The sequence below is a fragment of the Artemia sp. Qi Xiang Cuo genome, chromosome 8, assembly GCF_049724085.1.
Source record: "Artemia sp. Qi Xiang Cuo chromosome 8, ASM4972408v1, whole genome shotgun sequence".
Classification (NCBI taxonomy): domain Eukaryota; kingdom Metazoa; phylum Arthropoda; class Branchiopoda; order Anostraca; family Artemiidae; genus Artemia; species Artemia sp. Qi Xiang Cuo.
Genome location: NC_142801.1, coordinates 33,120,619 through 33,138,077, shown reverse-complemented (window position 1 = coordinate 33,138,077; position 17,459 = coordinate 33,120,619). Strand labels below are relative to the sequence as shown.

At 34.6% G+C, this 17,459-nt stretch overlaps 1 protein-coding gene across 1 annotated transcript in view; it reads right to left on the bottom strand.

Moving 5' to 3' along the window:
- LOC148949345 (ferric reductase 1) overlaps positions 1-17,459 on the bottom strand; it is a 141,935-nt gene that overhangs the window by 40,169 nt on the left and 84,307 nt on the right. Inside the window, exons 6-7 of the mRNA XM_089093381.1 lie at positions 5,311-5,532; positions 1,360-1,464 (exon numbers count right to left, since the gene is read on the bottom strand). Of these exons, the coding sequence (XP_088949507.1) occupies positions 1,360-1,464; positions 5,311-5,532 (327 nt within the window). The remainder of the gene's footprint in view (positions 1-1,359; positions 1,465-5,310; positions 5,533-17,459) is intronic.

The following is a 17,459-nucleotide window of genomic DNA, read 5'->3' as shown; positions in this document are numbered from 1 at the left end:
TCCATGTAAAGATCCTCCCACTTAACCCTCTCCCCCCAACAGAACCCCCCCCCCTCCTGGAAACGTCTGTATGCTTCGCAATAACAAATACTATATGTAAACAATGGGCAAAGTTCACAACTTGCAGCCCTTCCCCCGGGGACTTTGGGGGTCATTTCACACCTAAAGACTTAGTTATTAGATTTTTTAACTATGTTGAACAAAATGGCTGTCTAAAAATTTTGGTCGGTGACTTTGGAAAAAAATGAGCATGGGAGGGGGCCTAGCTGTCCTCCAATTTTTTGGTCACATAAAAAGGGCACTAGAACTTTTAATTTGCGTTTGAATGAGCCCTCTTGCGATATTCTAGCACCATTGGGTCAATACAATCACCTCTGGGAAGAAGAAAAAAAAATGAACACGCATCCCTGATCTTTCTTCTGGCAAAAAATACAAAATTCTACATTTTTGCAGATAGGAGCTTGAAACCTCTTCAATAAGATTCTCTGATATTCTGAATCTAATGATGCAATTTTTATTAAGATTCTACGACTTTTAGGGGGTTTTTCCCCCTTTTTTCGAAAATAAGACAAATTTCCTCAGGTTTCTAGCTTTTGATGTGTAGCACTAAACTTGATGAAACTTATATATTTGAAATAGGCATAAGGATCCGGTTCTTATGATGTATATATTGGTATCAAAATTTCGTTTTTTAGAGTTTCGGTTACTATTGAGCCGGGTTGCTCCTTACTTATAGTTCGTTACCACGAGCTGTTTGATGGTTCTGTTTCGAAGAGACTTGGCAAAATATTCTTAGATTGCCTCTTTATTTCTAGTCTAAATCCTTTGTAACTGAATAAGTGGCAACAGATGGGCGAAATGTAAACAAGTGTAAGGGTCATTGAATGAAGAGGCAAATGTGATTTTTATGTTTGTAAAAAATATATTGGCACATCTTGATATTTCTTGCAGTTACAGGTATTTCAATGAGAATTTTTTATTTGCATTCAAGCCATGATTGTTTTTGTCTTTTTTTCATTGGCCTCAACTCCAGCCAAATGGTAGGTTATTTTTGAATAGTATATTTTAAGAATAAATAATTCCCGGGATATTAATAGCTGCCCCCCCCCCCCCAGAAAAACCATACACTATTTTTTTCAGCCAATTAGCAGGATATCACATGGTAGCTGTCTAATGGAGTTCCAATAAAAACATTTTAAATGTTTCACAAGGGATGCCTTTCACCTTTAGGACGTTTATATATGCTACTTTAACAGAAAATGCTATTATTGAATACTGGTAAAGAAAGAAGACATAATAGAAAGAGATGAAGAGCCTAATGAGAAGAAAAACAATTTATAAATAATTTTGTTAGCTCACCTTTGAAAAGGGGATATTATTTTTTCCCTTATTGATAGAGTTGAAGACATCGATGTTTTGTACTTGAGATGGTCTGTAGAGACATTCTGTGACTGTATCTTCACCCTGGAAAATATGAAGAATTTGTAAAAAATGGCTCGTACAAGGATCATGAGAAGGGATTATTCTCAGTTTTTTCTTTTTCGGGGTATGCTAATTTATTCTAAATAGGTAAATTATGCAAAATATTTGGTAAAATATAGAAAAGGTTATTTAAAAAATTTTGATTGACACAGACAAAACCAACAGGACAAAGAGCAACTGTTCCCAATACTTTACAGCTATGACAAAACAACCTGAAAGAATGATTTCAAGCTCATAACCAAGGAAACAGTTGAATTTTGAAATTTATTCCGTTAAGCTTTTCCATTACAAATGTTAATGAATAAAATCACGTTGGAGTTTTTACTCGGAATTTCAGAAAGCCGATTCTTTGAAGAAAACTGTAAAACTGATATCCTGATAACAAGCATTAAAAGCAGAAGGCCAAACCTATCGACCGCAGTGAAGTAATTGAGCAGAGGGAGGGGATGTCAAGCTATATTTGTGAGGAACGATGGCTCAAGCTGAAGACGTAATACAACGAAGCAAGAAGAGGGATGCAACAAAAACGGCGAAACCAGTTTTTTTTTTTTTTTAGTAGTTCTTACACATATCTACAGCAAGAGTGCTATTGTTAGGAGTAGCTATGAATAGCTATAAAAATGCTTGTTTCATACCAATCATTAAGTTGATCCAGCAATTTGGCAAAATTGTCACATTTTTTTGGGTAAGGGGTGGCTTCTGACCCATAGGTTCTCCCCACGGATACACGAACGGCTAATTTTACAAAGAATAATTAGTAGTAGAGTTCAAGGTGGTAACAAAATAAGTTCAAATTATTATTACTTATTTATTACCCGTCAAAAAAAAAGGTACAAAAGACGGAGTATCACTAAAAAAGAAAAAACATATTTATATGTACACTATAGGTAAATAAAATTCCAGTAGTTACTAGAAGGCTAGGTTCGTTAGATTTTTAATAGATTCCAGTGAGGGGCGAAATAAAATTTTGTGTAAAGAGAGGAGAATCATGGGGGAGGCCACCAATGCTACTCCAGAGAATTCCTTACATTGCTAAGCCAGCTAAGATAAACACCACTAGGCCAGGATTTACTAGTAGGTCGACTATGCCCAGGCCTAGGGGCACACAATGCCAGGAGGTACAATAAATTATCAGTGAGTTTTATTTAACAAAAACTGGACTTCTGTGATTTATTGTCAAAGTTTCTGGCGTACTCCGCCACCGCGCTGCCTATTCCCCCCAAAAAGTGATTTTAAAACAACACAGGAATTCCGTGGCCACTTACAGACTGTCAGATGTCTGCCAAGGATTCCCAGAATTTTCAGAGATTCAGGGATTCAGGATTGAATTTTCAAGGATTTCCCAGAAAATTTCAGGCGTCAAAATGTCAAACTGACAGATGTCTCCCAAGGATTCCCAGAATTTTCAGGGATTCAATTCAGGGATTCAGGATTTCAATTTTCGGGTATTTCTATGTCATTATTTTTCGTGTTGTCATTTCGCTATCTTATTATTTTTCGTTTTTATGATCGTTTAGTTTATTTGATGCAATCTTCTGAATTGCTGATTGCTGAATCATCTGGAGTGCTGACAGTTTGAAAATTTGGGTCTGAAAATAAACATTTGGAGCTTTAGGAGCCATACTACAGAAAAATCCCCAAGGAAAAAGTGTACAGAAACTGCACTTGGCTGTAATTTATTATCTTTGTTGCTAATAAAGGGCACTGGAACTTTAAATTGCTGTTCGAATAAAATTCCTTCCAATATCTTATTATCATTACATTACCCCTAGAAGAGAGAAGAGGAAGAAAAATCATGTTTGACTGTTTTTCTTGTTAAAGATACAGCATTTCATTTAAACATTACCATACATGAATGAGTGGAGTTTTTAAATGTATCAACTCGTTCAAATGAAGCTTGCAAATACTGTCTGTAATAATTTTGAGTTTTGTACGGACTTTATGTAAAAGAACCTTGAATAAGTTGTCGTATATTTTTTTTTTTTTTAAGAAAGAAACAAATCACAAGGACCCAAAGTCCTTGCTTCTGGATAATTCCTAACGTTTTGAACCTCTTGACCCATCTACCTTTAACGTTTTCACAAGTTCTGTAGGCTTCTGATATTGGTCTTACAGGCAGTTCTTCCCACACTATGTCTCTGAATTTTTTTCGGCCACCAGAATGCACTTAATCCTGAAGTTCAAATTTGTATTTTTGAAGCATTGAAACCGGTCCCTGCATGTCAGACTCATTGACAAAATATTGTTACAGTAAGTCACAACATGAATTCTGTGGTGCTCTGCTGCTGATTTCTTTTGAGCAAAATTGTCCGCAAATACACTTTATCTGCAGTAAAACTAGACATTTTCAGAAACATAAGGAGACTTGTTAATCCAATAATGAACAGCCATACATTAAAATTCAAGGTAACACACAGCACTTCCTTGCAAATCTGTTACCATTTAAATTTCATACAAGGAGTACTGTTAGTGCCAACTTTTAAGATACAGCGAGAACTAGTTCAGGATTTATGCCTAAAGACGAGATGTACCACTCCATGGCCGTGTGTCCTCTGGAAAAGGATGGCTTCATAAAAGCGTGTTAGAGCCACGATCTGATTTTATGGCCTAGAATGGTAGAAAAAGGTTCCTTGTTATGGTGCGATCCATTTTGTTACTTTAACCTGAGCCCTAGAGCTCAAATGTGTGCTGAAACGACTTATCTTTTAGTATTTTATGATCACTGCTTCAAAAAAATCACCTCTGGAAAAAAACAACAAAACACAACAACAAACAAAAAAAATAAACACTCATCAGTGATCATCTTCTTCTTCAAAAAAAAGAAAAAAAATTGCAAAATCTCGTTTTTCAACAAATAAAGGCTCGAGACCTCCATTCTGGGTTTCTGTTGATGTTGAAATAGGTGTTGTAATTTTCCTCAATATCACATAAGTTTTTGGAGGAGTTTTCCTCCCCTTTCAAAATTAAGAAGAGGTTTCTTATTCTAACAGCCTTTGATTGAAAACTTAGAACCTAATAAGTTTATTAAGAGTATAGTATTAAGTTTATTACACATTATTTCCCTCTGATACACATATGGAGTTCAAACACCCGTTTTTAAGTTCCCACACTTTACTTATGATTCAATACTGTGAACAGCTTGAATATACCACTATTGCTTTACTAGTTCAAGCTGAAAGAATACTGTGCTTGACCACACATTGCTACATCTTTGGTGAAACTAAGAACCTGGTTTATACGCAGAGGGAAGAGGACTTAGAACCTTTCCTGTGATTGATTTTGTACTCAGCAGTTTTCATTTACTTCGCCTCTTTTTCGTTGTTTGTTGAATACCCCCCCCCCCACCCTCTATTGAAATAGATTCAAGTGTAAATGCCCGTAACACCTGTATTACAAATTAGTTTTAAGTTATTCCAAAGTTACGTATTATATACCAAGATGCTACTGAATATCTGGTGTCTGAAAAGTTTTGAATGTTTACCAAGAATAGGTAAAAGATTCAAAGCAAAATATTTTTCTTCTAGACTTTACTGATTTGAGTTCTTTCAAAACTATCACTTTTCTCTTAGATATACAATAGCTATTTTCAAAGTATACTGCGAACAACCATCACAAATTCTTTAGAGAAACGAAACCTTAAATTTTAGCAAAGATTAGTAATTCATGTTGCTAAATGTTATATACAAATATCTGAATTAGAAATATTTTAAATGTATTTGAAATAGTAGGAGAGTCTGAGCCTTAGTATTGCCTATTCTTAGCAGATTCTCAAGTATAGTGTTTGCAATATCTTAAAAAACATAAAAAGGAACGCTGGACTTGTCATACCATCGCAGCATCTTGGGAGAAGCCAATCGCCAGATAGCTTCCAGAAGCTTGTTCCAACAATCCACGCAATTCAAATTCATATCGATCTCCTTTTACAGAATAGGAAGTCATAATATCACAGTCATCTGTATTGATGCACCCATTTGGCATTCCGAAGCAACCCTTTGTTGCACCACAACCACTGTAAATCGGATGACTTTTCACTGATTCTTCAGCTTTAACCTGAAAGTGTGAAATAAAGTGAATATTATATTTATTCATGTTAAAAATGTTAATCATATACATACATATATATATATATATATATATATATATATATATATATATATATATATATATATATATATATATATATATATATATATATATATATATATTATATATATATATATATATATATATATATATATGTAAACTGTTGTGTTTTGGGGTTTAGGGGGGGGGGAGGTACCTAGGTTAGCTTACATATTTGATATATGCTATACTTATATATATATATATATATATATATATATATATATATATATATATATATGATATTTTTATATATATATATATATATATATATATATATATATATATATATATATATATATTATATATATTAGTGTCGGATCCAGGGGGCGAGGGGGTGCTCCCCCCTAATATAGTCTAAAGTAGTGTAATTTACTTAATTATTATATCAGTGGCGGATCCAGGGGGGAGGGGGCGTGCACCCCCTCCCCCAACATAGTCTAAAGTAGTGTAATTTATTTAACTAACGCAAATTTGCGTTAATTGAACTCGCTCCTAACGAAAGTTTATCGGATCAACCTATTTTGCGCCCCCACCAAAAAAAAAATCCTGAATCCGCCCCTGATATATATGCTACCCATTCATGTGCTTGCCAAAGAAAAGAAGAAGAGCAAAAACAAGAGACTGTAGGGAATTATTATAGCATTACACTCTCTAAAACTAGTATTATCCAAGTAGTCTCTACCCTATGTAACACCAAATAAACATTTCGTATCTGCACGGGACAGCTAATAATTATTCGACATCCCCTAAAAAATTCTTATGAAAAATACGTTAAAGTTGAAGGAAGTCAGGACATTCGTAGTCATCGCGTAGCAGCCGTGGCAGGAATAATTTCTGTGAAAGGGATCCCGGTAAAAAATGCAGTGCAAATAATTTTGGTATAGGGTAATCGTGTGATAGAATTAAGAATCACAGTAGCAGTCGCGCTAGAGTTATTAGGACAAGAGCTGTAGTGAGCAGCGGTAATGGTAGTAGTTGTAGAGCTTTTATGCGCACCTTAACTAGTGGATTAGTTAAGGTGATTACTCCAAACATTATGATTACTGCAGCAATACCATAAGGAATATGGGGTGATTAGTTTGATTTATAAACCAAGTGGTAGAACTTCGTAAAATTCTCTTAAACATGACATAATCCATATACAATGCATGAGGAAACTGTCATTAGCGAGGGCTGAAGCCCTGACCTGCTTATGATCCTGCCTGAACGAAGGGAAAACCATTAAAAATCCCACCAGGCGGTTTTTGCTAAACAGTTTTGTCTAGTTTTATAAATTTGGACTTGGTAGTTTGTGTAAAAGCCAATTTTTCGAATTTTATACTATCTTGATGCAACTAATTTTTCGTAGTTAACATTTGATCATTTGGAGCCGATCCCCAAATGTTTCCTGAATGGTCATGAGTCGAAAGAGGCGTGACATATAACTTCGTACCTGGTTTACCCAGTTCAATGCATGTAACTAGCAAGGTACAAACTGCTGCAGTTTGGGAGGGGACTTGGGCTCTGCTTTAGGTCTTCCACTTTGGCCAGCTTTGGATACTAACTAAGGATTATTCATGCCCTATTTTTCATCTATTCAAACTGCTGCCAAAGTTGGAATGCTTTTAGGTTACATGTAGGTCATAATATATGTTCTGTTTAAGAACGCCCGTATTAAACGAAGTAAAGAAATGGCGGCCAGTAACAAGCAAACTGTCAAAAAAGAACATAAACCAGTGAAAAGACCAAAAGTTAGCAGCACGCAGCGCCAAACAAAAATTTTATTATTGCAAGTAATACTTTTGCCTAGCATATAAGCTTTTGTTCCCACGGGAAATCTGGTCAGAAGCTTAGGCTACAAACGGAAAACAGACTTTGCTATTAAGAGGTTTACGGATAGACTGATGATCAAGAGTACTATTGTGTTCGCAAACAGAGACACAAAATACAATATTACCATAAACATACTGTAAAAACAGAGGCCGAAATTTAAAATCCAAATGCCTTAAAATTTCTTGTCAGTAATAAATTTATAGCGCCTTTATAATAACTAACTATTTATTATCTGGAATGCTGGATAAAACCGTCAAAAAAATAATAATGAGATAAAAAAAGGACTTAAGGAAAATCATCAATTTCAATTTATGTTATTCGTATGTTTTTATTTTCCTATTTATTTAAGTTTGATATACATTTCAATGAGTATTAGGCAAGGCATGGAAAAACACATTTATTAAATCTCATTTCACATTGCGACCATAAGAAAACATCCTGAAAACAATTTGTAATTTCTATTGTTGTGTCAGAATGATTGAAGCGTTCAAAATGTCTCACATGCCTCATGAATGCTCTTCAAAATGGATATATGACCTTTGGTAATGAGGTACCAAAATAAAAATGCCAACAACACTATATGATTTGAAGTTCACATGATACAACTTTAAATATTATATATCGTTTTGTATCCCCAAGGAAAAAATAATTCCAGGAAGGAATTGAAGGTTTATTAGCTCATAACAACTTTTAGTTTCTAGATGAACTATTAAGCCTTTAAGCGGTAGTAAGAGAAGAAGTTTGTTTCAACGAAAACTTAAAATGTTACTTTAAAGTGTTGGATACTTGTGTCTTATAGCCACCACACTCAAGTTCTGTCGAGAAGTGAAGTTTGATTAATGCTATTTAAATAAAACAGAATATCACGAAAATATAATACTTTAACAACAAAATTATGAAAAGTACAACGAAGAATTATGGAAGGGCAACGGTAGACACGTTGACTCTGATAAATGAGAGAACTAGAAAAGTGTATTATAGAATTAGCGATAAAACAGGTTAGCCCCACCCACAGCATTGTAATTGAAGAAAAATGTATTTAATATATAAAATTTTTTAGAAAAATCATTTAATAGGATTATTTTATATATAAAATAAAGCAAGCATCAAAAAGTATAATATGTAATTAGAATTCCAAAATCAGTGGAATATGGGACCTAACCAAAATACCAACTAAATATTTAATTAAAATATAGCTACAATGTAGTTTCCCACTGAGCCGAAGCTAATATTGAGCATGGAGAAAAAGACCATGAAAACCGGTTATTGTCTCATGTTCGCGACACAAGATCTTGAATGTGGTGGCTATAAGACAAATGTACCAAATTTTGGTATATGCTATGCTTAGTGTGAAAGACATATTCCTTTTTTAATGATGAGACGAATCTTTGGTCCTTCAATCAGTGGTAGCCCTTCAAACGCTTTCAACCCACAAAAAGGGCATTACAAGTTTGAATTTTCAATCGGAAGTATCTCCGTCTAAGCTTTTATGAAAAAGTAATGCAAGGATGACACATGGCGCTTTCCTATAGGCAACGGTAGAAGGTTGCCTCTGATAAATGAGAGCACTAGAAAAGTATAATATAGAATTAGCAAAAAAACAGGTTAGCCCCACCCAGAACATTGTAATTGAAGGAAAATATATTTAATATATACAACATTTTATAAAAATCATTTAATAGGGTTATTTTATATATAAAATAAAGCAAGCATCAGAAAAGTATAATATGTAATTAGCATTCCAAAATCAGTGGAATATGAGATTTTTTTTTAACATGGAAAAAGACTCAATCACAAAAATATACAAAACAGGATTTATAGAATGTTATTTAATTTTGGACAATTTATAGTATTAAAAAATATCAAAACTCAGGCAGTATGTTCCAATTTGTAATCAGAGAATAACAAAATCTTGAACTGGGAAGATGTAATAGAAGGCCAAAGTCGAATTTGAAAAACAGAAATAGTTGGTAACTACGCTGTACTTTTGAAGAGTCTTATAATACCATTAGAAATAAAATAAATCGTATATATTTATATTTAAATGGAAAATTATGAAATCAATTCAAACCACAATTAATTTAACAAAAGAGTTTTAGAGCCAATCGTGTTCACAGCTAATTTAAAAAGCATTTAGAAAAAAAAACTCTTTCTCTAGCCACTTCCTGTGGAAGGAGCGGTCGTCGAAACTTGGGAAGGGTAAATTCGATTGGAAACTGAAAGTTCTAGTACTCTTTGTAAGAATCGAAAGTGATAGGAGTGCAACCAGCTCCGTCCCGTGCCATTTTAAGAATTTTTTTTCTGCCCTTGCCCTACAAGAGATCTGACCAAAATTTTGAAACTGTAATTTTATTCAAAAAAAGTTGAAAGATTCAATAATATACCATCAGGGATTACATGAACGCCACAGCGCCTGGGGCAAAGTCCGTAAATGAAATAAATTGCCAATTGCATGTGTCCAACGGCTCAAAGCTTTCAGGAATAGTTCCCTCAGTTAAAAGAATCACGCACTTAATTTGCAGGAGGAGGTGGGAGAATGGAATCTTTTGACCATGATCAGTTTGAAACTTAAAACCGTAAGTTCTTGGGCCAAAAGGAAGCTAATTTACATAATATAACCAAAAATTGTTTCAGTCCACGCTGGCCTTTTTTTCTTGATCGGCTCAAAACTTATACCTTTAAATACATGAGCTACGGTAACCTAAAGCAGAAATAAAATAGAAAAAAGCATTGGTTCCCCCTAGAGCGGAGTTCGATAAAAGGCCAAAATGCTATTTTTTCCTAGTCACTTCATACGAAAGGGGTGGTCGTATATTCTGGGAGGGAACAAGCGTTTTTGATTGAATGTTGAAAGTTATATTGCCATTTTCAAGGACAAAGGTGATTGGGGGACAACCAGCCTCCTTCCACCCGTTTTTGTTGCCCTCCGCACTTCCCAGGATCTTAAATCAGAATTTTGAGATAGCCATTGTGTTCAAAAACGTCTGTTCACACATAGGTTTTTGTAAAAAGAAAAGGCGGTCATATCTGCCCTGTAGCATGTTCAAGGGATAGCAGCCCCATTTCTACTTGTGGTAATTTGTGTTCGTATTTAAAATGTGTTATTCATTTTAACTTCTGTTCGTTTTAGAATCTTTTTAGTCATCAGTTAATCATCTTTTTAAGCAGTATTTTTTGTCTTAACATTTAATTATTCATTATATTTTCTGTTAATTTTGAATTTCATTTATTTACTGGTAGTAATTTCTGTTTGTTTTAAGCTTGAATTATTATATGGTATTGTTTCTGCTCGCCTTAGTTTTTAATATGACTGCTTGCTTTTCTTTCCATAATTTCTTTTTTGGAAAACATTTTCTTTCGGATTTAATACGAAAGTGGTCAAACTTCAGCTCCTTCAGTTCTTTACAAACAGCCAAGGGGTGTGCCCAGGTCTTTCTTACTATTCCCACGCTTTAAGCAAGAATAAGTACCTCCACTAAGACGAATCCTTCCATGTTTTTATTTCATAAATTAGAATAGATTTAGCTCTTTATGACAAACAGTCACTTAGGCCTCTTCCATACATCTCTTGATTTAAATAGGTTTCAATTTCTCGAACTTCTGCTACTCAGGAATACAGCCACAAGGATAATGAATTTGAGATGCCACAGGATCGTTCTTGTAATTGTTCATCCCCTAAAACTGTTTTCACTTTTGTTGAAATTTTTCCCATCTCCATCCCTTTTCCTTTTCTCTTGTTCCGGATTTCACTCAAACCGCAATCAATTTTTAATTATTTTTCTTTTGACTGCACATAATCCATTATTATAATTTTTTATTGTTTCATTATACTAAGCCTTTACAACCTATTTTTAGGGGGTCTTGCCAGCCTTCCCCAAAACTGTACTATTTGTAATGTCCTGCTTATCTTTTAGTAACAACAGTCCTACAACTCGATTTTTCATTTAGTAATTTGTATACTCTCTAATGCTTCTATTTCTAAACCTCCAAATTTCGTTTAACTTACAAACAGAGGAACTTTCTTTTGGATTAAGAACGAGTTTATCTTTAACATTTTGACCTTAAAACTTATTGAACTCACCAGGCTTCTTACTGTGATGACGAAGGAAATATGAGAGGGAATGGGTGGGTGGTAGCATGAAATTTTTTTGAGCAGATACGGGGCAAAACTAAGCATAGCCTCGTCACCAGACACCAAAAGCATCAGATATTGGTCGGGTAGCACAGAGAAAATAGTTAAACAAATAAGTAGAACAACAGGGAAATTTTTATATAAGACAGTGGAACGCAACTTTAAATGAATATTTCGACCCTATATCCAAGGGCCGTCCTCAAAAAAACAGAACGAATAGAATAAAAACAATCTGAAAGAAACTTACATTAAAATTCACTCATTAAAACTAAAAGGTTTTTTAAAAAATGTTTTAAAAAAGTCCCAATATCATTACTTCAAGGAAGTTCAACCAGGACTGGTATTCGAAACGAAATGGACAGAGAACAGTTCATTCAGATGGAATTAAATACTTGCAGACAAGATTTTAAAGCTAATCTCGCCTTCTTGGCAGCTAAACTTGATAGTCTATTCATAATAGGTTGACTGAAGTTATTTACTGGTTTTTTAATATAATTAGTTAAATCATTTTTAATTAGATTTGTGTATTCCCCCAAATTGAATATTAAGTGAATATTCCCCCAAATCTCTATTTAAAGCAATATTACTATTTATTTTGATTTCAATTTCAATTCCCTCACGAACAACCTGTTTCATGCCTAAATCATTGCTAATAAGGCAAGTTTCTTCAAAAAGCATTTTATGACTAGGGTTATCATATATGTGACTGCTTAAAGCCGAATTGAAGGAAACATTTGTACATTAGAATTTAAAGCTTTAGTTATGTCATCTTTGTGTTGTTGTAGGCGTTTTTCTAAATTTCGATGGGCTGTACCAACATAAAAATGGCCACAGTAACATGGAATTTGATAAACCCCTCGTTGGCGAGTAACTGGGGTTAAATCTTTACCAGAATTTAAGAAACTCATGATTTTAAAATCATTTGTAAATACGACATAAAAATTATTTTGTGTGCAAACTTTTTTTAAACTTGTAGTGACTTTTGGAATAAATGGAAGGTAAATTATATTTGAGGGCTTGACGGGAACTTCACATTGCAAAAGACCCTTAACTTTACGGGAGTGTCTTGCCAATCTTCGGCTAATTGTATTGTTAATAAATACAATAGGATAACCGTTTCCAAAAAGTATGTCTCTAATAAAATTTAGTTCATCTGTGATGTAAGATTCAGAGCAAATGTTTAAGGCACGGTCAACAAGAGATGTAACAACACCTCTTTTAACTTGTGGGGGGGTGATTGGATTTAATATGTAGATATCTGTTATTTTGAGTGGGTTTTCTGTAAATTGTAAGTAGAGATGGGGGTGCTACTCGTGACATTACCACGTGGTTTATGGTCCTAATATGGGCATAGAGTCCCTAGGGGAGTTGGATTTCCGAGAAATTGATTGCGTAATCGGTCAATGACCTCTTTTTCCAAGGTCGATTTATTTGATGTTTCTATGTGTAATAGCTCCGGGACGAAGGTTGCACATGCGCATTGAATTCTAACGGGAACAATGTTATTGATCTAGGACTCGAAGGGGAAGTGAATTTCCGAGAAATTGATTGCGTAATCGAAGGGGAAGTGAACTTCCGAGAAATTGATTGCGTAATCGAAGGGGAAATTGTTGATTCACGAAGGGGAAATTAAGAAACAAACAAGGCTTCTTTAATATGTGATTTACATAATCGCTTGGGGAAATTATTGATTCATGATGGGAGAATTAAGAAACAAACATGGCTTCATTGTTGTTTTGTTAGCTTAACCTGAGAAATTGATATAAATAATCGTCGGGGAACTTATTGATTCACGAAAAGGTAATTAAGAAACATTAAGGCTTCTTTAATCTTTAGGCCTGAGGGATTTATTTATTATTGTGGTTTTTGGACAAGTGCATGCCATAAACCACGTGGTGCTGTCACGAGTCAGAACACCTGTGCTGTCGACCTCAATTCACCTATCGTGAATCAATAATTCCCCTTAGAAACAACAAATTAATTTCCCTTTCTTGACAGATCAATCAATCAATGACATCATCTGTCAGACTTTAAAAATTTTCGCCTAGAAACATTTCTCCAGGAATAGATCCAGGTCATTAATGTCTTTGCCTCGGGAACAGTTCTACTGGTCGAACTCCAAAGGATATTAATAACCAAAGGCCATGGAAACAATTAGGCAAGAAACATCTTAGCGATGAATTGTTTTAGCGTGCGAGAAGGTTTCCTATTAATTTGAAATGTATTAGCACAGAGATGCCAATAACAAAGGAACACGCTGAATTTGCGTTTAGGGATTATTTGGGCGAAACCGTTTTAGACAGGTAATGGAACTATTTCGGCGAAACAGATAGAGACATTTTAAAAGAATATTTTTGAAGAGATTTTAGAAGAGAATTTAATGGTGAAACTCTGTGGTCGTTATAATACACAAGTTTCATTTGAACAGTGTTGTGAGGTCCTCTAACCCAACCCCAAAGGGTTCCAATCCTCATACCCCAACCCCGAAGGAAGCCCCCGGTCCTCAAAGGTCCACCGGGCTCCCAAAGGCCCTCCACCGGTCCCCCAATGTCCCCCAGGCCCCCAACTGCCCCCCGGACACTCAAAGGTCCCCCAAGCTCCCAAAGGGCCACCGGCACCCCCAAAGGCCCACCCCAGACCCTCAACGGCCATCCCTGGGCCCCCCAAAGGCCCATCGAGATCCCAAAGGTCCAACGGGGTCCCAAAGGCCATCCACCGGTCCCCAAATGTCACACAGACACCCAAAGGCCCTCCCTGTGCCCCAAAGGCCCTCCCTGTGCCCCAAAGGCCCTCCCCCGGCACCCCTCCTCCTCCTCCTCCTCCTCCTCCTCCTCCTCCTCCTCCTCCTCCTCCTCCTCCCACCTCCTTCCTCCTCCTCCTCCCTCCTCCTTCTACCTCCTCCTCCCACCTCCTCCTTCCTCCTCCTCCTCCCTCCCCTCCCCCCCATTCCCTCATCATTTTTTATACTTTTTTGTGCATTGAGACACAGAACGACCCCCTGCCCCCGGCCCCTCCCCCTCCAAAGGTCTGATTTTTTCAAAGTTCATTTTGAATTTCTTTCATTGAAATGCAAGAGTTGGAATATTTCAGTAGTGTTTGGTTGTGGTTTACCTTGTCACAGTTACATTTTCTTGATTTTTCAAAGTTCATTTTGAATTTCTTTCGTTGAAATGCAAGAGTTGGAATATTTCAGTAGTGTGATGTTGTAGTTTACCATGTCACAGTTACATTCACTTAATTTTTCAAAGTTCATTTTGAATTTCTTTCGTTGAAATGCAAGAGTTGGAATATTTCACTAGTGTGATGTTGTAGTTTACCCTGTCACAGTTACATTCCCTTAATTTTTGATAGTCCATTTTGAATTTCTTTCGTTGAAATGCAAGAGTTGGAATATTTAAGTATTGTTTTGTTGATGTTTAACATGTCACAGATAAATATACTATATATTTAAAAGTTCATTTTGAATTTCTTTAGTTGAAATGCAAGAGTTGGAATATTTCAGTAGTGTGATGTTATAGTTTACCTTGTCACAGTTACATTCCCTTGATTTTTCACAGCTCATTTTGAATTTCTTTCGTTGAAATGCAAGAGTTGGAATATTTCACTAGTGTGATGTTGTAGTTTACCCTGTCACAGTTACATTCCCTTAATTTTTGATAGTTCATTTTGAATTTCTTTCGTTGAAATGCAAGAGTTGGAATATTTCAGTAGTGTTTGGTCGTGGTTTACCTTGTCATAGCTACATTTTCATGATTTTTCATAGTTCATTTTGAATTTCTTTCGTTGAAATGCAAGAGTTGGAATATTTCACTAGTGTGATATTGTAGTTTAACTTTTTAAAGTTACAATATCTTGATTCTTCAAAGTTTATTTCGAATTTCTTTCGTTGAAATGAAAGAGTTGAAATATTTCAGTAGTGTTTGATGTTGTAGTTTACCCTGTCACAGTTACATTAACTTAATTTTTCAAAGTTTATTTTAATTTCTTTCGTTGTAATGCAAGAGTTGGAATATTTCAGTAGTGTTTGGTTGCGGTTTACCTTGTCACAGTTACATTCACTTAATTTTTCAAAGTTCATTTTGAATTTCTTTCGTTGAAATGCAAGAGTTGGAATATTTCACTAGTGTTTGGTTGCGGTTCACCTTGTCACAGTTACATTTTCTTGATTTTTCAAAATTCATTTTGAATTTCTTACATTGAAATGAAAGAGTTGGAATATTTCAGTAGTGTTTGGTTGCGGTTCACCTTGTCAAATTTACATTTTCTTGATTTTTCAAAGTTCATTTGAATTTCTTTCGTTGAAATGCAAGAGTTGGTATATTTCAGTAGTGTTTGGTTGCGGTTTACCTTGTCACAGTTACATTCATTTAATTTTTCAAAGTTCATTTCGAATTTCTCTCGTTGAAATGCAAGAGTTGGAATATTTCACTAGTGTTTGGTTGTGGTTTACCTTGTCACAGTTACATTACCTTAATTTTTCAAAGTTCATTTTGAATTTATTTCATTGAAATGCAAGAGTTGGAATATTTCAATAGTGTTTGGTTATGGTTTACCTTGTCACAGTTACATTTTCATGATTTTTCAAAGTTTATTTTGAATTTCTTTCATTGAAATGCAAGAGTTGGAATATTTCACTAGTGTTTGGTTGTGGTTTAACTTGTCACAGTTACATTATCTTGATTTTTCAAAGTTTATTTTGAATTTCTTTCATTGAAATTCAAGAGTTGGAATATTTCAGTAGTGTGATGTTGTGGTTTAACTTGTCACAGATACATTTTATTGATTTTTAAAATTTCATTTTTAATTTATTTAGATTAAATTAACTAGATTTGCTATTTAAGTATTGGTTTTTTGTGTTTTACCTTGTCACACTTACATTTTCTTGATTCTTCAAAGTTCTTTTTGAATTTCATTCGTTGAAATGCAAGAGTTGGAATATTTCAGTAGTGTTTGGTTGTGGTTTACCTTGTCATAGCTACATTTTCATGATTTTTCAAAGTTCATTTTGAATTTCTTTCGTTGAAATGCAAGAGTTGTAATATTTCAGTAGTGTTTGGTTGTGGTTTACCTTATCATAGTTACATTTTCTTGATTTTTCAAAGTTCATTTTGAATTTCTTTCGTTGAAATGCAAGAGTTGGAATATTTCAATAGTGTATGGTTATGGTATACCGTGTCTCAGGTACATTTTCTTGATTTTTCACTGTTCATTTTGTTTTTATTTCTTTGAAATGCAAGAGTTGGAATATTTCAGTAGTGTTTGGTTGTGGTTTACCTTGTCACAGTTACATTTTCTTGATTTTTCAAAGTTCATTTTGAATTTCTTACATTGAAATGCAATAGTTGGAATATTTCAGTAGTGTTTTGTTGTGGTTTACCATGTCACAGTTAAATGTTATTGATTTTTCAAAGTTCATTTTGAATTTCTTTCTTTGAAATGCAAGAGTTGGAATATTTCAGTAATGTTTGGTTGTGGTTTACCTTGTCACAGTTACATTTTCATGATTTTTCAAAGTTCATTTTGAATTTCTTTCGTTGAAATGCAAGAGTTGGAATATTTCAGTAGTGTATGGTTATGGTATACATTGTCAAAGTTAAATTTTCATGATTCTCCAAAGTTCAATTTGAATGTCTTTCATTGAAATGCAAGAGTTGGAATATTTCAGTAGTATTTGGTGGTGGTTTACCTTGTCACAGTTACATTTTCTTGATTTTTCAAAGTTCATTTTGAATTTCTTTCGTTGAAATGCAAGAGTTGGAATATTTCAGTAGCGTTTGGTTGTGGTTTAACTTGTCACAGTTATATTTTCTTGATTTTTCAAAGTTCATTTTGAATTTCTTTCGTTGAAATGCAAGAGTTGGAATATTTCAGTAGTGTGTTATTGTAGTTTACCCTGTCAAAGTTACAT